Source organism: Zonotrichia leucophrys, chromosome 10 (assembly GCF_028769735.1).
Source record: "Zonotrichia leucophrys gambelii isolate GWCS_2022_RI chromosome 10, RI_Zleu_2.0, whole genome shotgun sequence".
NCBI classification, from domain to species: Eukaryota; Metazoa; Chordata; class Aves; order Passeriformes; family Passerellidae; genus Zonotrichia; species Zonotrichia leucophrys.
In genome coordinates this window covers 11,926,460-11,949,360 of record NC_088180.1, presented here as the reverse complement: position 1 = coordinate 11,949,360, position 22,901 = coordinate 11,926,460, and the positions used below count along the sequence as shown (strand labels likewise).

The 22,901-nt window shown below is 43.8% G+C and overlaps 1 protein-coding gene and 1 pseudogene across 2 annotated transcripts in view; both read left to right on the top strand.

The window, feature by feature from the left end:
* LOC135452428 (uncharacterized) overlaps window positions 1-11,644 on the top strand; it is a 39,387-nt pseudogene extending 27,743 nt beyond the window's left edge.
* Window positions 1-22,901, top strand: part of CEMIP (cell migration inducing hyaluronidase 1) — a 100,474-nt gene that overhangs the window by 31,254 nt on the left and 46,319 nt on the right. Inside the window, exons 2-4 of one of the 2 annotated variants that reach the window (XM_064721989.1) lie at window positions 18,662-18,769; window positions 21,666-21,815; window positions 22,444-22,582. In XM_064721989.1, the coding sequence (XP_064578059.1) occupies window positions 18,694-18,769; window positions 21,666-21,815; window positions 22,444-22,582 (365 nt within the window). In that variant the 5' untranslated portion in view covers window positions 18,662-18,693. Of the gene's footprint in view, window positions 1-18,661; window positions 18,770-21,662; window positions 21,816-22,443; window positions 22,583-22,901 lie in introns of both variants that reach the window. The other variant, XM_064721988.1, reaches the window with a different exon arrangement.

The following is a 22,901-nucleotide window of genomic DNA, read 5'->3' as shown; positions in this document are numbered from 1 at the left end:
CTTAGAGATCCCCTTTACTAAAATACAGCCAGGACTGACCTCCAGGATAACAAGAAACCCCAAATGGATGAAACCCATTTGCCCAGGACTCACACTGCACCTGATGTAGCCAATATTGTGTGTTGCTCACAATACTGAACAAGTGTTATTCATCCTCTCCCAGGCAGTCAGAGCCCCAGACTTGCACTTTTTGTGTCTTTATCCCAGCCAAATCTCATCTCCAAGTTACGTGACTGGCCTTGCATCCCCCCACTCGGGGCAGTCTCCCCTGCTTTGCTGCTTGATCACATTTCTGATCACATTTCTCTGGTGTCTTTGCTCCTGAGAGTTCAGGGTTGAACTGGAGGAGTGTTCTGAGGGCTGTAAATGAGGTATGGATGTGTGTACGTGCAGATCTCTATCTGCCACATGTTACAGAACAGGAAACCTCTCGCCTGCTTTTCTGCCTTTCCCTTGTCCTCTTTATGCTTTTGCTTATCCCAGGAAGGCTGCTCATTGCCAAAACAGAACTTTTCCAACACTTTGTCTGAGGTTTTTGCTTTACCTGAAAGAGCCAGAACTGCAAATGCCAATATCTTGGTGAAAAAACCCCAAAGACTTCTTGGGTTTGTTTCATCCATCCATTTCCAAAAGAAAATAAGCAGGATAAACTCAATGGTAAAAATGCATGAAGTGCACTGTGGGGATTGTTGAATGACAGTAATAGAGGGGCAGAAATGTCAGGTTTTATACAGTCTGGTGTCAGCAAATCCTCAAAAATTTTCAAAGTAATGTTTGAAACTGTTGAGACCCACTAAACACTGACTTTTAGTGAGTTATATTAAGGATTCCTCCTTCAAACTCCAAATTTTTTTGTAAAAACATAAAAAAATGTTGGCCTGATTAGGAACATGAATGGAAAAAAAAGACGACTGTTCCTTATGTATAAAATGAAATGAACCTTTGCACTAGAGAAGGTTGTGAACACAATTACTTAGTTTTGGGGTGCAAATACCTTAAATAGCTTAAGTTAGTTCGTTTTCTACACATATAAGTATGACTTTTATTTAAACTGGAAAGTTAGACTTTCTACCTAAAAATATTTTAATTTGTTTTTCCTGCAAAGAACTCCTAAGAATGAAAGTAGAAGACCAAAAACTGGTCCTGTGTGATAAATAAAATGTTCTGCTGGCATTTTATTTATCAAGCCTGACTTCTATCCCTTGTGTTTTAAGTGTGTTTGTCTCCTTTGTGCTGGTTTTTAAGCACAAAAGCATCTAAAGTTATGTATGTTCCCCCAGCTTTCAGGTAGGGCTCTGAGATTGCTTTGAATTTGTAGTTTGGGGTCTCCCATGAATTCAGTGTTTCCATTTCTGGCCAGGGCAGATGAAGATATGCATGGATCTGTTTTATTTTGGACTCCACGCCCCATCCAACCTGTGCCTGATTGCTGCTCCTGCGTTCACTGTGGGTTTTGTGCAAGCTCAAGAAACAGAACTGAAGTGCAGAACTAAATAGGAAACTGTTAAACACCACTAATTTAAACAGAAAATAACTCCTTTAATCGTTCCAATGTTTACATAGAGGATGAATTCTAAAACCTTCGCTTTCTCTCAGCTCTTCCCAAGCCCTTTGTGGTGGGACAGTTTTTATTTCCATCTCTTCCTCCACAAACTCCAAATGAGGTGCTTTTCATTTGATCTTTTCAATGCTGGTAATTGATTTTATTGCTTCATTCAGCCTGCTCACCTGCACCCTGGACTGTAGCACTCCTATTCCCAAATGACCCGGCAGCTCAGGATGGTCACAGCTGTGGTTTTTTCATTTTTAAAAATTCTTTCACCCTCAAGTTTCCTTTTCTGATGCTCTTCTCATTCCTCAGGGGGGTGGCAGCCAGTGTAGCACAGCACCAAAGCTGGTTCCCAGCATCTGGGGGAGTGACAAGCTCTTTTTGTGACGCTGACTTCAGGGGATGAAATGTGCTAAGGCAATGCAAATCACCCTTATGAAACAGCCAAATGTCCTGGGACTCCATCCTAAAAATATTCCATGAATATGGCTCTGGTGCATTTCTTTCATTTCCTCTAGTCAGAGGCCAGATCATCTGAAAATATATCCCTTTTTGAGCTGTGCTGTGTTATGACACAGCTGGAGCTGGTTAAAATCTAGAGGGCAGTATCTGGCTTAAGCTGATGGGTCTTTGTGTAGCTTTGATTTATTATTTTAGAACAGCCTGTCCCCTCTCCCATCCTGTAGATAGCTTTGTTTTGTTTTGATGAAAAAAACAGAAAAAGGCCAAAATAGCTTTCCTTTATTGCTGTCCATGTGTAAAGCAGAGTAAAGGTCCAGGCATGCAGACCCCTGATTTCAGCACAATGAACTGGTTTCCCCTCATTTATTGCTCTGCAGGCAGAGATGGGTGTTGGGTCACTTCAGGGAATCCTCTGGAAAAATTCTGAGCTTTGTAGAATGCAGAGAGGCAGACGATGAAGGTGGTGCTTCCTTTCTCTAAGCCAAATTTATATTTTCCATTTTTACCAGGAATGCAGGTAGTTCAAAGAATGCATTTAAATCCTGGAAGGTTTTGGTGACACAAGGAAAGAAAACCATGGCTCAGGCACCTTGGTGTTACATGCTGAGCCACTTAAGAGGGGAAAAAGGAGAAAAACCCCAAAAAGGTGATTATCTTGGTGTTTAGTTTTTCTTTTCTTGTGGCTTTCTGCTTTGCACAGCACAAGTGCCTCTCTGACAGGAATGGGTGTTGGGGTCTTTTGTGGGAGATTCTTTCTGTCAATAAAAGAATTGCACTGTATCTGCAGCTTTGCCTCTGAGGCTTGTACCAAAGGTTTCTAGTTTGGAGCCTTTTTTTTATCTGAAAGAGGGTGGAAATAGGAACCACAGGATGAAGGAAAGACATAGGGGCAATTTTGCTGTAAATGTGTAAGCCTAAATTTGGGGAAACAGGAGTTAAAAGATGATTTAACTTTATCCTTAGTTATTCTAAACTGACATTGAAGAAACAGCCAGGGAGAAAATGGAAACCATAATAATAAACTTCACTGTAAAGTGGAGGAAGCAGGTCTCTTTAGACTGTGGCTCTGGTTCAAGTTGGAGATTACTTTTCTAATTCCTGAATCTGTGCCCCAGGAGAAATGTCTGCTGGATGCTGGTTCCCTCTCCTGCAGCACTGAGACAGAGTGGGTATGTGACTGGCTGTACCTCAGCCTTGCAGGGCAAGGAAGAGAAAATCCCTGGTTTTAAGCCATGCTTGCACCTGACTCAAAGTTCTCAGAGGTCGCCTGGGGTCCCTGGATCAGACCTCTGTAATAAGCAGCCGTTGTTTCCAGACAAAGCAAAAAAAAAAAAAAATCTGATTTTCTTTGGCTTGGAGGATTTGTTGTGTTTTTTTTTTAGAGCAGAAAGAGAACCTCAGAGGACATTTCTTTGTTTTCCCCTGAAGTCTGTACTCTTGGCTGCAGACCATCTCTCTGTACTCAAGCCCTTAAGTGCATTTTTTCCCTTTGCCCCTGCCTGCCCTTTTTGTCAGCAGAGGAGACTGGCTGTGTGTCACCCTCTGCCATCCCAGGGGACACTGGCTGTGTGTCCCTCTGTTATCCCAGGGGACACTGGCTGTGTGTCACCCTCTGCCATCCCAGGGAGGCTGTGTCCAGGTGGTGGCAGGTGTCCCAGCAGGGGACAGGGACAGTGCCCAGTGTCCAGCACATGGAACTGGTGAGTGCCTCTTCCACCCAACAGGGCTGAGCCCTGCTGTGCCCTGGCTGGGCAGCAAACCCTCGGGGTCTTTTTCTTACCCCAGCTCCTCCTTTCTCCTTCTCACAGGTAAAATTCAGGTCTGTCTGCCTTGCATGATCTCCTCCCTGATTTCAGGCCAAAAAGGGTTTAGAAGCTGGAGTACCTGGGGTAGGTCTGTGTCTGTACCTGAGCTGAGATTGGCAGTGCTGCTCAGAAAAGGGCTGATTTCTAGGCTGGACTGGGCTCCTTGTGCATCCCTGCTGCTTACATTGCAGCATGGTGTAAATATTTGTTTAAACCCATTGTACCCCAAAGGGCCATGAGAAAGACCAACATTGCCACAGTTTGTGAAGCTTCAACCTCCTCATATGCCCACAAAAAGAGATTTCTAAAAGAATCCCATTCTAAACATCAGATTTTGTGAAAAAAGGTGAGCACCAAAACACTTATTTTGGAGGCATGAAGACTCCTGAAACTCTTGCAGTGTCTTTGTGAGGCTTGAGGACACCTTTGGTTAAAAAAACATATTACGAAACTGTGTTTCTCAGTCAGCTAAAATAGTTAGGCAGGAAAAAAAGTGTTTTGTGGTTTAACCATGAGTCCCATGATGCTTCACCTGACTAAGCAGCTACTTCAGGGATCAATCCACAGTTGCCAGATTTGAAAATAAGATGGGATATATTTATTCATTCAACCATAACACATGAGCAATCGAATCCCGGAATGCCTTCCCTGCTCACCAGGCTCCTTGATGATGGCCAGGTCTCTCTCATCACAGGAATTGTGAAACACCAATTTGGTAATTAAATCTTTTTTTAAAAAAAAAAAAAAAGGTTGCCCAAATTCTGTAAACATGTTGTTTACTACTAAATAGCAGGAAAATGGTCACACGTGTGGGGGGAGAGCCTTGAGCTGCCAGCAGCCATCTGGAGCTGGCACATGCAGACTGATGGGTCTAACCTGACTCGATTCTGGCAGTATCAGCACTTTGCTTCTCTCTTCAGTTCAGCAGTTATTTTTCAGCCTTTCAGAGTCCAGAAGTTATGGGATTGGCTTTTTTCTTTTCCTGTTGTTGTTTTTTAGACTATTTCATGATGAGTGGGATGTTTCCCCTTCTTTTTTTAACCCCACATGTTGGATCCTTGGAAAGGAACCAAGCTTACTCAGTCTCTCTTCCAGACAAATAGAAAAAAATATTTAGTTTTAAAAGAGGTAGAAGGAAGAATCCCTGTAAAACTCATGTATCTTTTTGATCCTGGAGCTGAACTGAGCTGTTTATACAATTTCCTCAGCCTGAATTGCAGAATGGACAGGATTGAACACATACTTGGAACAGTTGGAAATAAAAATGAGCTCCAAAGGCCAGAAGCCCTGCCTGCCCTGGAGCTTCTGTCATGCATGGTTTGGGCTGAGCTGGTGCTGGTAACTCCAAGCAAATCTGTGTCCCCCTGCACAACAGCCTCAGCACAGCTGCTGCTCCTTCTCTGGTGGATATCAGCAGGCCTGGGGCATAGTGACCACCTGGGTGCACATTCATGGCACCTATCCCCCTCATTCCTTTCTTTTAAACCAGAAAGGACTCTTGGGAGGGCTTATTTTAGATGAGCTTTGAATTGCTGCTGTGTTTCAAGCCAGCAAGTAATTCCAGTTAACAGGAATAACTGAGAAACTATAGGCAGCTTTTCTGTTCATTTGCTGTAAATTCACCCCACTCTAAATCCTGCAGAAGTATCTCAGGCTTGTACAGATCTGCACTTGATTTTATAGCCAGGCAAAATGTGTGAAATCCATGCTCAACTTACTTCAAGCCAGAGTGTTTATCAGAGGATCCCTCACACTGCAACAGCCCTTTTATAAATAATGATATTGAACACTTAAATGTGAATCAGGATCACAATTTGAGTGAAGGATTCTTACTTGTGGGATCATGTATATCTGGGCATTGATAGCCAGTGTGGTTTTGCTGATGAAAACCAGTTAGCAAGGCAATTTCTAAGGCTGTCTCAGGTGTAATTTCAGGTTGCTATCAGCAGCACACCCTTAGTTGAGAACATAAGGATCCAGATCCAGTCTCTTGGCAGGACAGACATACAAACCCACTTTACATCTGCATTTATTAAGGTATTTTGTGTCTTACTGGATTTGAAGCAGAGGTTAAATAGGGGAAGCTTTATCTCCAAGGAAAGTCACTGCAGAATCTTGCTGAGCCTTGGCAGAAGGAAATGGGAAGTTCCCTTGGAAGGGGCAAGTACATTGTTCTCCCTTACAATTAACTCAATTAAAGTCACTGGGAGTTCCTATTCTATTCAGATGAGGATTTGAGCTCTTAGGGGGGAAAAAAAGGCTTTTTATCACCTCAGAAGAAGAATTAACACCACTGCTCTAATGTAGAGGAAGGGGAGGAAAAAGCAAACTAGAAGCCATTGTTTACAAAGGATGTGGGGGAAAAAACAAGTTTGTTTTTCTGATTATCTCTGCTGGCATTGCACTAAAAGATATAAATAACTATATTTCACTACTAAAGAGGTTTGGAACTGTCAGGTTGTCCCTTATATCTGTCTAGACAGAGAAGGCTGACTGAAATTATTCTTGCAAGGACACTGCCAAGGCTCACACGCCTGCGTGCTACTGAATTATAATTAATGCTAACAAATGCCAAGCAAAGCTGGTACAGCATCCTTAAGGAACATGAGCAGCCAAGGTTTCTTGCTAGTCAAAAATGTATTCCAAGCCATCAGCAAGCAGGTGTTAGTGGAGGCAGCATCCTGCCCGTGGTGAAGCACAGACACCTGTGTGTGCAGCACTCGTGGCACAGGTGGGGAATCCTCAAAGCTTCCTTGTCTTTTCTGAGGCTTTCATGCAAAGTGTTGTTTTTCTAAGGTAAGGGAAAATGGCAAAGGTTAGTGCCTAAAGGGGGATTCTTACCCTAAATCTTGAAAGGCACAGAACATTTGGAAAATGAAGGAGGACGCGTTTTGTTCTTGTTTTGCTGAACGAAATGCAAAAGTCAGAGATGTTTTACATTTCTGATCCAAGCTTCCCCAAGGGCTGAGTGAGCTGGCTGTGGTGTGCCCTGCCCCAGGTCCCACCCATGGCCTGGACATTTGTGTTTCCCTTACCCTTGACCCCATATAGCACTCAGCATCCTCTGACATCTTGCAGAAGTCACTTTTTAACACTTGGCTCCCACATTTAGCCGGGCCTTCTATTCCCTGGAGACATGCATGTTTCAGATTGATGGGATGTGAACTTCCTGGTGCCTGCAGGCTTTGGGAAACTGTGTGCACTGCAGTCTTGTGTACCCTGGGTTCAGTGATCTGACAGCCTGACCTTGCTGTTCCTCTCCTTGGTGGAGGTTCTGCTCTCTCAGCATGGGCTGTCCCCAAGATGTTGGGAGGACACACCAGTGCCAGGCTGCTCAGGTATTTCTAAAAGTAAAAAACATGGCGTATCTTGAGATGTGTAACCTGGGGAAGGAGTTCTTCCTGTAGGAGAAGAGCAAGAGCTATTTCTGCTACAATTTTGAGGCACTGGGACAGGCCTTCCAAGAAGGAATAGTTTGGTTTGGATATTTACATTTTCAGGGAAAACAACAAAAAAAGCATGTGTAATTTCTATTCCCCTGTCTGCTGTCTCAGCACCTCTCCCTTGCTCCATGGGCAAATCTGCTTTGCCCAGTGACAGTAATTTTCCCCACATGAAAGGAAATTCTATTAAGGCTGAACTAAGCATTTTACTCTCAGGATTCTTGGCTTCCTGTATGTGTCTTACTAATCCACAGAAGATGCTGGTGACCTCATTGCTCATGGTTTTGTACCCCTTTGAGAAGGGGTTTTGCTTCCTCCTTCCACTGACCAACAATCAATGATGTCACTTCATCTGTGCCAATGATACATTTAAAATTATAGGTATTTTTAAAATGTAGATATTTTCCTGGCTTGTAACTCCCTTGTGGAGGAGCAGGATCACAGTCTAAGGCTCCTCAGCCTGCTTCTATATAACCTACCTCTGCTTTTTTCATTGCAGGTAAATGGCACAGTGCTCCTGCTCACCAGCACTGGGATATTCTTTGTGGTGATGGATGAATGTTCAGGAGCAGTCAGGTAGGCAGCACTTTGACACAGTTACCTGTGAAAACCCTGCCCTTGCAGTAACTGAAAATGTTCAGACATCCATAAAAGAGAGGTAAGAAAACTGCTGAGACCCCACTTCGTGTAGCAACCTGTGGCTGATAGACAAAGAAAGGAAAATGATGTCATTTTGTAACCAAACCTGTGCTCTGAGGAAATCTGGCACAAATTAAAATGCACAAATCCCAAGCATCAGCCAGATAAGACGAGCAGCATTTCTCTCTCAGGATTGTACAGATTAGAGCAGACAAAAAGGTTTTCTAGAAAACTGGCAATTTCTTCTTCTTCATTTTCTAGCATGGAGAGATAAGATCCTTGCAATGACACTTGCACCCATCCCCATGCCCAGCCACTTCCTGGCAGCCAGTGATTCAGTTTTCCATTTTGGAAACAAGTCCATTTCTGTTTATTCTTACTGATTGTTTTTGTCTCCTGTGACAGATGAAAACCATAGGTGTGCCAGATTTTCCAGTGTGATTTTCTTGGGTGAGCCAGTGACTGGTCCTGCCTGCCTGCTGGATCTCCTGCCTTGTGTGGGCCCTGGCAATGGCTTGGACCATCCCTGTTTATGTCTGTCCCACATTCCTTGTGGTTTTTCTGCTGCCACATAAACAGGGAACAACAGAGATGGACAGATATATTCTTGGCTGCTGGCAGAAGCAGGTCAAGTAGCCAGAAAACAGATTTTCAGTCCAAGGCATTTCTGAGCAGTTCATGGCCAGAGATTTGAGCACTGCTGAGTTATTACATCTGCATTTCTGCCCATGAGTGTGTGCATGTCTCAGATGTGCATGAAGGGACACAGACACATGCAATGTCTGTACATTCACTTTGTTTTCCTGGTAAGATTTTGCAGTGAGGCATTCAGCTAAATGTAACCACTCCATTCCCTGCAGGAACAACTCACTGGGGGCTGAAAGGACATCTGTGAGACCAAAGATTGAAGGTTGATTGAGAATCAGAGCCAGGATATAGATGGTTTCAGAGTCTCAGCACTCCCATAACTCACAAATGCACTCACAATCATTTGGGCTTGTTTTGATTCCATGTGAGGCACAGGTTAAGTCTAGAATCATTTAAATGGAGGTTTAAACTTGGGAGAGCTTTCATGGGATTGAAATTAAGGGGATTTAGGTGTTCTTAAAGTCAAGCATGCTCCTACATACTTTTCTGTATTGGAGCTTAAAGGTCTTGAAGATCCTTAATGAAGGAATATTTTGCAATCATGCAGTAATTACTGTCCTTCTTTTCAGATCACTTATCCTTGTGTGCTCTAGAAATATCACAGACCTGCTGGGCTTGTCTGAAATGTCAGTTTTTGTCAGGTTAGCTTCAGCAAAGCCTATTATCTTCCACAAAGGAGGCAAATGTATTTATTCTATCATGTTTCTTTGGCTTTTTATTGCTTTTCATGTTTCTTTGGCTTTTAATTAGGTTGGAAAGCCCAGAAGAATTAATGCTGTGTATCCCACCCAAAAATGTACAGCAGTTATACAGTGCTTATCAATATCCTTCCCACCACAATATGCCAGTGTAACCCAGTGAAAGCCTCTCGGCTTAGGGGTGTGAGAAAGAGGAGAGTTATCTCAGGATTTTTACTCCACTTTGCCAGTGAGATGTTGCATGCTGCAAATTTTCCATCCTAAAGGGAGCTTGATTTTCTAACAAAAAAATTAAGACAGAATCATTTGATAAAGATTCCATCTTGAAAGTTCCAATTCTTTGTGAGGAAAAACAATCATTACCTGAAAAGTTGATGAAAGAGAAAGCAGTCTGCAGTGAAATAAGAGCTATTTATTGTTTTGGATAGAAGGATGGTGAAATCAATAGTTTGGGAGAATCCTTATTGTAATTTTACCTTGTATTGCTGCAGGAAATCCATTGGTATCATTGGTCCAGCAAATCCATGCTGGGTTTCCTGCTGGAAAAGTAGAGGCTAATGAGTCCAGGTTTGGATGAATAATGGGAGTGATAAGGAAATCAAGAAAACAGCCACCTAACTTGATGCAGATTTCAGAGATCAGATGGAAAATTGACTGCATTTCCAGCTTCTTGTTTTTTGGGATGGAGGTAGGAGAGCTGGTTGCAGGGGTTGGGGACTTTTCCCCCAATGCTTTACTGAAACTAATATCAATTTCTGGTTGAAATTTCAAAGCTCATTGCTATGAGCATTCCAGGGAGGACAGCACAGTCTTTACAGCAGAGGCAGTGATTTCATTTTGATTCAGGTTTGATTCGTGAGAAGCTGCTTCTTCTTTCATCCTTTGAAAAGCAAAAGTTTGATGTTTTCTTTTTTGCTTTTGTCCTGAAACATTATTCTTTCATTCTTTCATCAAAGCCCTGAATACTTTTGAAAGGAATTTTTTTATTAAAAAGGAATCTGCTTTTTTTGTTTGTTTGTTTGCTTTGCCAAACTTTGTTCCCTGAACCACCTGTGCCACCCTCTTGGCTGTTTTGGGAGCTTGGTTCAGGCAGGGCCAGCACCACCCTGGGGACACTGGTGGGGTTTTGTCCTGTCCCTGCCACCTTGGTGGCACGCTGGTGCTGGCAGTGGGGCTGAGCTGCTGCTGGCTGATCCCAAGCTGCCCCTGCTTTGCTTTTCCTAAGGGCAGGGGTGCTCACCCATGTGCCTGCCCTGGTTTCCAGTCTGGGGAATCATGTTCTGCTCATGAGCCTCCTCCTGCTGCTTCAGGTATTTGGACTATTTTGACTTCACAGCTCCAGGACTGCATTTCAGGGCAGGCTGGAGCATTTCTCCCAAGCACACATTGCTTCTGCCAAGGATAATGCAAAAAAAAAAAACCCAATCCTCTTGACCCCAGCGGGATCAGGATTTAGGGTCTTGTTTCCTGGTTTTGCAAAACTTTATTTAAATTAGGAGTGTTTACAGGAATAGTCTCGATCCAGCCAGCTGCAAATAGCCTTGGGAGTCTTTGCAATGAAAAACATAATATAAACACAAGACATTATTATTAAAATGGAAGAATACATAATGCCTTTGTACTTTGGGACAGCAGAGGACCAGAGCAGAGCTGACATGAGGGATAGTCAAGGCATAACAGGATGAAACAGATGCAAACTAATAAAAGAAGGATTCAAAGTGTCTAACCATTTTCAGGTAGTCAAATAAGTAGAAGTAACACTGTTATTTAAAAATACAGAGTAAAACAATATTTTTGCTAACTGACATCTGGGTACCTGGCTTAGCTTGTTGAAATTCCAGCAGATCCATGAGGCAGCAAGTTTACAATTTCACTGAGGCTCATTCCCACTTCCATCTTCCTTTCTCTCTCCTGTATGTTCTGTAATTTTAATTCAAGAAGTGAAAGAAGGGCTAAGAAAGGTCCATGATGTGTGGAGGGATCCCAGGCTGTGCTGCTGGTGAGTGAACTGCCACACCCAGAGGGTCACTCCTCTCCTTGTGTCTGTTTTTCAGGGAGTTTTGCCAGGCTTGGCCATAAAGGACAAGCCAAGCCATCCTGGATTAAAGTCTTTAATCATGCTGGTTATCAGAAAGCTGCTTCTCTTCACCATTATGTTCCCTTGAAGCTGTAAGCATATCAGTGTCCTGGTAATGCTGTTGAACCGCTAAAATTTGCTTTTTCTCAGACCTGCTTGGAGCACATCCCTGCAAAGGCTGGGGTGCCCTGGGGCACTGCTGGGGAGCACCAGCCAGGCAGAGCCCAGCAGCAGCACCACCAAAACCTGCTGTTCTTACTGGATTGTACCAAACTCATGTGTTTGCTTGTGTCTTTTATAACCAATAAATATATTCTCACCTGGCCCTCTGGGGTAGAGCTTTATTTTTCAATCTGTGCCTTACAGAGAAGAACAGGAGCAGCCTGTGGGCTGCCCTTCCCTGGGGGAAGTGTTTCAAAATATCTGTGATTTGGGATCAAAAGGTAAGTTTTAAAGGCAAGAGTTGCTCTGTGGTAACTGTGGGAAGACAAATGAAATTTGGTGTGGAAATTTAGCAATTCCAGGGAAATATAAGCAGAGGTAGGGAATTCTCCCTTTATTCCTGCTTTTAACCATTAATGTCTTTTTAATGTTTTTTAAAAAAGATGTTCATCTGCTGCTGCATCTTAGGTGAACTCAGCAACCTCTGCTTGGTCAATGTGCAGTGGTCTTGTGGCAATGTCTTCTAATTAAACTGAGCACAGAGCACAAGGAGTTACAAATATGTTTCTGTCTGAAGCTAATGACTACTCAAATGATGTTTGTCTAGCTGATGTGAACACTTAATTAAGGACCTACAGGAATAAAACCCAGGATAAAGTATGTGCTGCTTAAAGTTTTGTGTTCCTTTCAGGCAATGCTTGTGTTGACTTTTGGCTCCCATTGAGGACTGAAATATTGTCACTATTATTGGTTAATTCTCTTTGCTTTATGTTTATGCTGCAGCTGTTTGAAGTAAAAACAAAAATAAGAGATTTATATGCAAAGTGAGAAAAAACCAATGGTCTCACTGACTGCAGCTAGGCACAAGGTGACCCTGAAATGATGAAAGAGTCACTTGGGTTTGAACATGATGCTTGGTGACAATAGTGAAGGGACAGGTGATTTCAGATCATTATTGAATAACAAGGGCTGCTCAAGCAGGTGGGTGAAGGTTGTGTAACTGATGTCCTGTTGTTTCTCTGGCATTCTCAGAAATGGCCAAACAAGTTGCTGCAGGGAAAGGTTAGAGTTTTGTTGGCCAGACTTCTGCTCCCTGGTGAGTGATTGCTCTGGCATCCATGTGCTGGCCAGCTGACTTGTGCCTCTGAATGGGAATGGGACACTTGCCTCCATCACACCCATTCTGCCATGGTCCAGGGATGTGGGCTCAGAGGACAGCTAGAAGGTTTACAGGCAGAAAAGGAAACCGTGGCTCCATCCCCACACCAGGTAGGAGAGGTGAGCATTGGGTTTGCCTGGCTTGCCAGAGTGTGAAGAAATCAGGGATGCTGCTCAGTTAAGGTAAGATAAATCATGATGCATGGGACATCGTGGGGCTGAGAATGGTACAATAGCCTGAGCAGCTGGCACTGACCCTCTAGGGAGATCCTGAAGTCCTTTGGAACTCCTATTAATACCTAATTGTTGTGATTTCTGATGCTGCACAGTGGGGAAAAAGCAAGATGTTTTTGGCTCATAAGCATAAGCCCAGCACTGGAACAAGTACTCACAGAGCAAGCTTTTAGCTTCTGGGAGATTTATTTGATAATCTGTGACATGTCCAGACCCTGGATCCCAATAAAATTTTGCAGAGCTCTAACCCCAGGCTGAGACTAAACAATTGGCAAAGGAAGAGCCTGGTGAAGGAAGGAGAGGAATGTGCCTAAACCTCTGAAAAATCTCTATTCCTCCTCCCGCCCCAGAAGGAGAGCAAATGGCAAATGTCCTGGAGAGGAAGGCGTGGAGTCGTGGCGAGCCAGATGCAAACACTGAAGTACCACAAAAGCAAAAAGAAAAATATTTACATCCTGATGCAGTTATTTGGGTAGTTAAAAGCAGCAGTTTGAAGAGGATTCAGGATGCTGTGATTCTCTCCAGCCACAGCACTCGCTTTCCTTACCTTGGGAGGGACACAGCCCTGTGACCAGGGACGCTCTGCAGAGGGTACTGTTCCTCCAGGGACTGCAGGGGCATCCAAGGGGATGTTTCCAGAGGCTGCTGCTAACTTGGCACACACCAGGAGCCCGTGTGAATGAAGCTGTGGGGTAAGTGCTGCATGGCTGTTGTGTTGCAAGGAAGCTGTGCTATTCCTCCTGGGGTTTCCTGAGGATATCCAAACACTGTGCTGCAGTCCACAGGGACTGTGTGTGTGTCCTTGTGGACTCACAGCTAATCCAGGTGTGTCCAGCACATCCCAGCATTCAGGGTGTGTGGTCATTCTGGTCATCCCCAGATCATTTCTGCATTTCTGGCATCCCCTGGCAGCACAAGCTTGGCTGGCAGCAGGCACAGCAGAGCCAGTGCACCCTGAGCCTCAGCAAACGGGGCTCAGCTTCCCACTGCTTTGGTGCTTTGGAAACTTCATGTGCTGGAGGAGGGTTTAATTCAGTGAAATGCTGAGCGCTTCGAAAGCATGTGAAACTGGGACTCAGTCAGCCTCGGATGGGTGGAGTGATGGGAATTGCAAATGATTTTGTTTAAACAGAGCCAAAAATTGCTTCCTTTCCTCTTCAAAGTCTGTAAGCCTCTGAGAAAAAAAAAAGTAAATTCTTCAGAAAAGTATAGCTTTAAAAAAAGTAAATTCTTCAAAAAAAGTATAGCTTTACTTTTCCCCTTTTATTTGTCTCAAAATAGCTTGCCAATATTACAACAAATTAGCAAACACCTTCTTTTTCTTTAATTTATTAATTGTAAAAGTTTCCTCTAACTCCTGCTCCTCATTCAGAATCTATTTTTATGGACATTAGGAACCAAGGAATTTGCAGCGATGTTTATACAGAATATGTGAGCAGAACCTTCTTGTTGGGAAAGTTATTAGATAAATTTATAAGAAACCAAGGTTCACTGGGAAAACAGTCAGAATGTTGCTTTTGACTCCAGTATTGATTCATTGAGAATTAAAGTCTGTTCCTGAGTTTAATCCTCCTCCTCTTGCTAGTAAAAACGAGCAGCTGATGTGTGGGTGGCAGGCAGAAGAAAAAGATGTGGAGCAGAGGCAGCTTTGCTCTGCCATGCTCTGGGACTGAACAGCATTTCCATTAGCAATCCCCAGAAATTCCTGTGTTTATTTTCTGAAGGCTTTAGCTGTGCCTGTGGCTGGGTGTGTGAAAATCCCCTCTGTATGTCACTGTAGCAAGGGCTGGCATGTTCTCAGGTCAGAAAAGCAAACGTGCACCTCAAATCCATCTTCCCAGCTGGGGCTGAAATGCAGAATTCCACGAGCGGGGTGAGGGGACCTGCTGCCTTGCAGTGTCAGCAAGGAGGGAGCAGAGGTGTTAATTCAACAGCTCCTCCCTCTCTCGGGAGCAGCTTCCAAATCTATGTTGGCCTCCCTGCATATGCATGAGGAAAGATGCAGCAAGGCTTCAGACCAGAAGCTGCTGCAGCCTCAGCATCAGTGCTCTGGGCTTGGTGCACCGTGGCCCTGGCACTGAGCCCTCAGGGTCTCTGGGAGCATCTTCCTTGCAGAGGGGCCCCTGGGGCACTTTAGTGTCTGCTGGGAGTTCACTCCCCATCAGGTAAAAGGTTCCTTTTCCCTGTGAGCTTTTCCTGTTCTCTGGGGATGGTGCTGGATCCCCGCTTTGCCCCCATGCAGCTTGGTGGTCTTTTTCACTGGGCAGTAGCAGCAACAGGGGCCACATGGTTTGCTGCCCCTGTTTGACATCCTTTTCAGGAGAGATCAGGTAGCTGCTGCTTTTTTCCAGTCCTTGCCTCATTTTTTAATGGTTTGTGAATGATCCCATTATGCCCTGCCTGACATACTGAAAGGAGCAGCCTCCAGCAGATGCTGAAGGTGCATCCTCCAAAGAGTGTCAGGTCAGTCGTAGAAAGCACTTCTAAACCAGTATTGGGAGAAAGCAGTACTTCTCCCAATATTGGGAGAAACTTTAAAAAATTTTGTTTCCAGGTTTGGGTGGCTGGTCCAGAGTTGTGCAAGGGGCTGTGTGTTTCTGAATGACCCTGGAAAGCTCTGATCTGACCCTTCATATTCAGGGTGTCTGTGTGACCCCACCATATGAGGATCCAGCTTCCTCAGAGCTTTTCTTCACTGTTTTGTTCTCAGAATTGTCCTCAGTGTGTTGCCTCCATGGGAAGGGTGTTGGAAGGGATTCCGCTCTGCAGTGTGCTTTCCAGTACAGCATCGCTGCTGACACCTGGTAGCAGCCAGCTGAGGACTGATGGTTTCCTGCATCTACTTTTAGCATTGTCTGCTGCCATTGTTCACTTTTTTGGAAAGGTTCAGCAGCTGGGAATCATTTCAGAGAGTCTGCCTTGCCAGATCCAAGGATATGAGTCCCACTTGCCATTGCCAGGCAGCTTTTAATGGCTAGATAGAAAAGCTTTTCTCGCCCAAGAGAGAAGTCCCAGATGGTATTTGAGGAAGGCTGGAGATGTGAGGCTCAGGCAGCCACTTGCATGGCCCTTGTGCTCTGAGAGCCTGCAGGGAGATTGCTTGACACTGGTGGTTACATCAGAGCTGGAGCCTGCTCAAGGATGTGTGGTTGTATCTATCCCCTGGGCTCCCAGTGCTGAGCCAGGGAAGCGCTGCCTGGCAGGAGATATCTGCTCCTGAGTCTGCTCCTGCACCTCAGGGACCAGGCAGTCACTATCTCTTCCTCCTCTCATACTGAACAATCAAACCAGACATGCTTGGACCCGGTATTTGGGAAAGATGCTGAATGGAGAGGTTTGGAAGGAAAATTCCTGAGATTATCCTCCGAGCAGCATTTTTCCAGCCCGCTGTTAGTCAGAGCTGAATCAGAGGAGTCAGATCCTTTTGGCCCTCTTGGCTCCCAGCCTTTCCAAGGCAAGTGCCAGTTCATACTAACACTGCAATGAACTCAGAATCAAACACCCTGCCTCAGTCACAGAATAAGCAGGATATTCTGTGGACTGGGGCAGATCAGACACTGTGAAAACATCAAAGCCCTGGCACACAACTGATGCTTCTGAAAATGACATGTCTTCCCAGTGTCTGATTGCTTGTTTTGAGCTCTGCTGATGAAGATGGATGCAATCAGGGAAGCAGTCCCTGGTGAGCAACAAGGGATAAAAAATCAGAAGCCATTTTCCACAACCTGATGGTGAGTACTGTGCAGTTCCTGGCTCTAAAGAAAGCAAAGGCTGAGAAATTTTTTGATGTAGTTTCCTACCAGTTTGCTGCAGGTCTGTTTCAGAGGTAAGGTTTCAAAAAAAACTCCTTTGAGCTTTTAATGAGCCAGAACAAAAACATTTCTTTGCTACCTACACAGCAATAGGAGAGCAAATGCATGCCACTGTCAAAAAACCAGTCTCTTCTTTTTATTCCTGTGAAACCTTGTATCATCTGAGAATATTTTATGGGCAAAACCTCACTGGTGGGAATCTGGCTTTGTGGAGCACTAACACACAGTTGTGTCCACACTGTGAGAAATGCTGTTTATCTGCAATGACCATCCTGTGGTATTGCCTCTTGTTTCGTTCTTCCTCAATCATTCCAGCAGAGCCTAATGACTGGGTCTGCAGATCAGGCTGTGCAATAATCACTAATAAATCCTGGCATTTTAATGGTGACTGCTGTACTTTGGGTGTACCTCTAATAATGTTTCTTTGAAAGAGCTCTGGCTTATCCAAAGCTGATGGTGAATGCTGTTAAAATGTCAGACACGTGCAGCCTGGCTCTGGCACGAATTCCATGGCGACGGCGCTGCTCTCTGATAATGTGCATTATTCAAAGTTATAGCACTGCTAAGTGCATTCCTCTCTTCCACTGCTCTCTAACAGCATTTCAGCACCTGATAGACTCCACCAAGCCCTGAGTCTATGCTGCTTCCAGAGCTCAGGGCTGTCAAATACACTATACCAAAGCAAACAAACATTTCCCTGGCAAAATATTTCCTGTAAAATCTGGTCCTAGAGCTGTTTTTGCTGCAATCATTGGATTACATGTGTTTTGAACCTGTCATTGTACTTTGAGCTGTGGCACCTTTATGAACGGTACAGATGTGTTTTACATATACACCACAAAATTTGCTCCAGAATAAATCTTGGCTTCTTTCATTCTTTGTCTTGTGTTTTTGTTGTTGTTTAGCTTATATTAACAAGTGATATGGAAAACAACATTTGTTTTTGCCCTAAAGGAATTGGGGTACCCTGGAATTTTTTTTCAGTGTTCTTTTTTTGTGTTGAACTAAACTGTGTGATGCATACATTTGTCTGGTTTCAGCAGTGGGATGTGACATGACAGCTACAAATAAATGTCTTTGATATTCCTCAGACACTGGCTTATATGATAAAACCTAAAGACTCCAAGGACTACATGTGAATTTTAAACAGTGCCTTATGAATACAGAAGTGGGTGTCCTTGCCTCCCTGTGAATACACATGTCAATAAATTGTCATGAGCCCGGGGCAGAGCTGCAGAATCAATCACTGGAGACCAGAGAGAATCACATTAATTCTAACTTTGACTTTCATGACACTGCTTGTTTGTTTTTGCTGGGGGTTGGCTACGGAAGAAACAAAAACAACATTAGGTAGACTGGTTTCAAAAGCAGCTTTTGGTTTTTGCAAGAAAATTCTGAGCTGGCACACTAAACAGACAATATTTTCTTAGATCTGAAATCTAAGAAACTGCATGCTTCAGGTTGGAAGTGTGAGTACAGTTTATCTGGGGGTTACACAGAGCACCACTGCTAAAAATGTGTGGGTATTTCGGGGGGGAGAGAGGTGCCACTGAAAGGTTACTCCAGGAAAATTTGTCACTCTGCAAACGCCTTCTCTGTTGTGTTTCATTACTTTCTAGCACATGTGAATATGCAGCCCCAGAGAGCCCTGACACTGGATGTGTTTATGCCACATTCCTGAGGCGTTTTTGGTTACAGCTGGTGGCTGCTCTCTCAGTGTCTATTTGGATTCCCGAGTGGGTTGATCCTAAACCAAACAAAGGGTGAGGAGCTGCCCATGGCTCCTTGCTCCGCTCAGGCTGGTCCTGAATCAGTGCAAAGGTGTTTTCAGCCATTGAGCTGAACAGGCGCAGAGGTGGTCTGGCATAAAACTGGATTTAACCTCTTCTTCTTCCTCTATTTTTTTTTTTTTTTTAGAGAATGAGCTGAGGGGGGGGGGGAAAGTGACATTTTCTTGATATTCTTTTTTCACAGTTATCCATCCAGAGAACTGAAAATCCTGAAGAATGGCTCTACCTACCTCCAAGTGTCTGGCTGGAATTTTGGGGTTTTTCCTGTTTGTAGTGTCTTCAGTAAGCACAGGTAAGTTTTCTTGCCATGGGGAAAAAGGGTATGGTTTGTAACGCTTTTTTAAATAGGTTTAAATTGATCAGCTTTTCACTTTTTGTATAAAAAGAGTCAAGGGAAGAGTGAAAAAACTCAGGAGAAAAGCAGTTTTCTGGTGTGCCAATTTACCCAGTCAAGGGCAGCTGGAGTGGCAAAGACTGAAATTTCTGAGCAGGTGAAAGTCCCCTCAGCAATGCCTCAGACTCTGCCACACATCCTTAAACCAAACACAAACCCAACAAACTGCCACAAAGAAATAGCAACAGAAACCTCAGGTCTAATAGCTGTGGCTGAGGGAGGTGAAGGCAAGCACTCTCCTGCATTCCTCCAGCCCAGATGTGGAGAGCAAAAATCTCTGACCTGGGACATCCCTGTCCCTTGGGTTTTGTCTCTTCCAAGCTGTTTTTTAACAATCATTTTAGGGAAGGGGGAAAGGGGAGCTTGATTTACATATTCTATATCCAGCTAGTTTGGAGGTTTGGATTTGTTTGGAACAAAGAGCCCATATGTCTTGCCCCAAACACTGCAGCTGCATGGAGCAACCTCTCATTGTCATGCTCAGGCCCTTTTGGTCAAGAAGCAAACATTCAGTTAATTCCTTGTGCTGGGAAGAATTTGCACTTTTATTTAAAAAATGACAATGAAGGCAGTAATCAAGCTGTCAAGGTAACTGGACCAGCTGGCAGAAGATGCTCAGCCTGATGGTGCCATTGGCACAGCAGATGCTGGTGATGTGCAAAGTTCCTGCTACAAATTGGTTAATGAAACTGGGAATTTGGGTCCTCTGCTTCTGGTTTGTTGGCTTTTGCTGTTTGTCATCCCAAACACCAGCCTGAATTCCTCTTGATTTCCCCTTAGTCTTCCCTGTGTGCCTCTCTGTTTCAAAATAATGAGTCTGGGGGCACAAGCCATCTTTTGAGACTGCAGGAAGCTCCTTGCATAGCAGCATATTCAAGCAAATGGAAAAATGAACAAGATTTTTATCCTTTACATTTGAATTGGTTAATTAAGGTATAATTGATAAATTATACCTTTACATTATACCTTTACATTTGAATGGATTCTCTTGGTTTATATCACTTCTCATCAAGAGCAATTTTTTTCTACTATCCTTATTCTCAGGGAAATAACAGATCTTTTTTTGTTTTTAATTGTTGTCAGTGTGTATTGCAGTTATATTTGAACATCTATTTACAATGCAAGCCCCATTCCCTGTCTGAAATATTTATCTTTTCTAACTTTTATTAATTCTGTGTGGCTTCTGGTAGGAACCCAGAAACACCTCCTCATTTTTCTCAATTACTGTAAATCAGAGGGAGTGCCTCTGACATTATTAATGCAATTCCAGCTTCCAGCTGGCACAGCGGTATCAAAATCAGCTCCTGAATGCTTATCTGTATCTGACTTGCTGTCTGGTAGATTATTGTCCCTCTCTGATTTTCTTCGTGTATATGGGAAAAGTTTGCAGAGACAGGTCTATGCAGCCCACAGGAAACATCCCTCACTCACCTTGAAAACTGATATTTATTGGGGCTCTGGAGTCTTTAAAGCCATGACTGGTCCAATTCTATTGTTATCTTAAGATATGAAGCTGGTGGAGGAATGTGAGGGGAAACTGAATGCAGATGGGCAGATTTTGTTTTTGTTGCAGTGGAATTACAGATGTCCTTCAAGTTCCACAGTGGCAGCACAGAACAGCTGCCTGTTGACTGAACCAGTAGCAGGAAATGTTTCATTGCTTGGATTCACATCACTGTCCTTTCCATTACCTGGAGGCATTTCCATTACCTGTGGGTCAAAACCCACCCAATTTACCATACCGAGTTCCAGAGACATAACCCTGCTGAGCTCAAGGTGTTTATCCCATGACCATCATCATTGATTTGTTGGTCCTGTACTTTTCTCCATGGTGTTTTTGTTTTAATTAATAAAAACTGTAGAGTTGGTGAGAACTCCCAGCCCTTTCTGAAGGCAAAGGGCTCATTGTTCAAACTTCCACTGACCTCAGCTTCCAGGGATTAGAAAAGGTTCTACCTTCAGAAAATATGCATCACACTTGAGACTCTCACTCACAGCTTTGTTGATTACAGTAAGACATATCATATTTGTTGATTAGAGGCTCACATATCAACTGAGGTTGTACCAGGGAAATATTTTATCTGAAATAAATAGTTGCAACATGAGACTCTTGCATGTGGTATGAGAGCTGTTCAGACTAGCACGTCATGGCAGCCCATCATCAAATTGGTGTGTGGAGACTGCAGATGTGTGATCCCAAAGTGAATGAATCCTTATTTCTTCTGCCTGGAAAAGCTCACAAAGCCAGGCACACTTGTGAGGTTCCTGCTGTTCTCTGTTACTGGATGTACTGTTAATTGCTTGGTGCTTGGTGTTTCCATGTTAGTTTGATCTCTCTTTCCATCTCAAATGAAAATATATAATGCAAACATATTTTAACATTTTTATATTAAACAAAGCAGGTTTTGGGGGGCATTTTTAAAGGTAGTAGTTTTATCCTCTTATCAACACCTTCCCTGGGCTTTGTGTCTAGATGGTGTGAACAGAGCTAAATGTCACTGCAGGAAGGGCTCAGTGAAAGTACCTTTTCAGTAGTTTTCTAGAAACTGCATCCTCTGCAAGGCTCCTTTGCATTGGGTTTTTCCATTCTTCCAGAAAACAGAAAACCATCAGTTTAAGCCGTTGTTTGTTTTCTTTTGGTGGTGACCCACATGTGCCCTGGTGCACTGAGGCACTGCTGTGCTCCAGGGAGTCAGGCAGAGGCCGATGCTGAATGATACTGTAAAGATACCCAGGTTCCTGTCCCCCTCCAAACAAACACTGACTGTCCCCTCTCTCCATGTTTGCCCAGCAGAAGCAGCTGTCACATGTCCTGACAGAGAGCCTGAGTTAGAAGTGTGGAACCCAGGGCACAACGAAGAAAACCGCGTTGAAATCCGCAATGGCAGGAAGGTGCTGCTTTCTTCTTCTGCGACCGTGCACTCCATCCACATCACTGATGGAGGTAAAACCTGCTGCTCTAAGGCTGCCTGCACTCTGCTTTCCCCTGGGACTGCTTAAATCACTGGGGATTGTGCTGGGACAGCTTCTTGCTGAGAAGGGAGTGGTGACTGGGCAAATACACCTCAGTACAGGGCTGGGTGGTAGCTGAAGTGCTGAGATTCTTTAGCCATTGTAACCAGGCTAATTTCTGTCCTGTCTGGAGAATTTACACAAGAATCTCAGTGTAACTTCTGCAATTTGCTTCAAAAACATTTTTTTACCAAAGCACTGGCCTGATAGCATCACACTGCAGTAGTTGTGTTATCAGGGCCTCAGGACAGGGCAGATGCTTATGTCCCTCTTTGTCTCCAAGGACAGAGCCATAGTGTTGCTGGCATGAATAGCTTTCGTTCATCTTAACTCTAGATTTCTCAGTTTTGAATTGGTCCTCTTCCATGTAAATTTTATTTGCACTCTTCAAGAACTGGACCGAATAAAAACCAATGTTTTCAGGAATTGTATTGAGAGCTGTTTTGGGGTGTAAGAAGAGAAAAACTTCAAAAACTGAGATGTCAGTTTAGCACAATGATACCACAACATCACATGAGCTGCTGGGTGATAAAGCAAATGTCATAACCTTCTCTGTTTAGGAAAACTGGTGATCAAAGATGATGTGCAGCCCATCATTCTGCGTACAAGACACATCCTCATTGAAAATGATGGAGAGCTGCACATCGGCAGTGAGCTGTGCCCCTACCAAGGCAATGTGGTTATCATCTTATATGGGCGGTATGTATGCATGGTAAAATACTACCTTAGAACCTTCTAGCATCTCCCTTCCACATCAGGGAATGAAAGTGTTCCTTAAAATTGCATGTTCTCAGGTATACTTATCATCAGTGCTCTGTGGAAAGTTCAGTAGCTTTTTAAACAATTTAAATGGCCCACAAAATTGATGCAGGTTTGGGATTTTTTTCTCTTCTACTGGGATATGAACACTGGGGTGTTTGGGCATGCTAGAGAATCAGCATGCACTTTCCCACAACTCAGACTGATTTTTCAGAATAGGCTTAAAACCGGATGAGTTGTTTTTGTCTGAAAGTTCTCC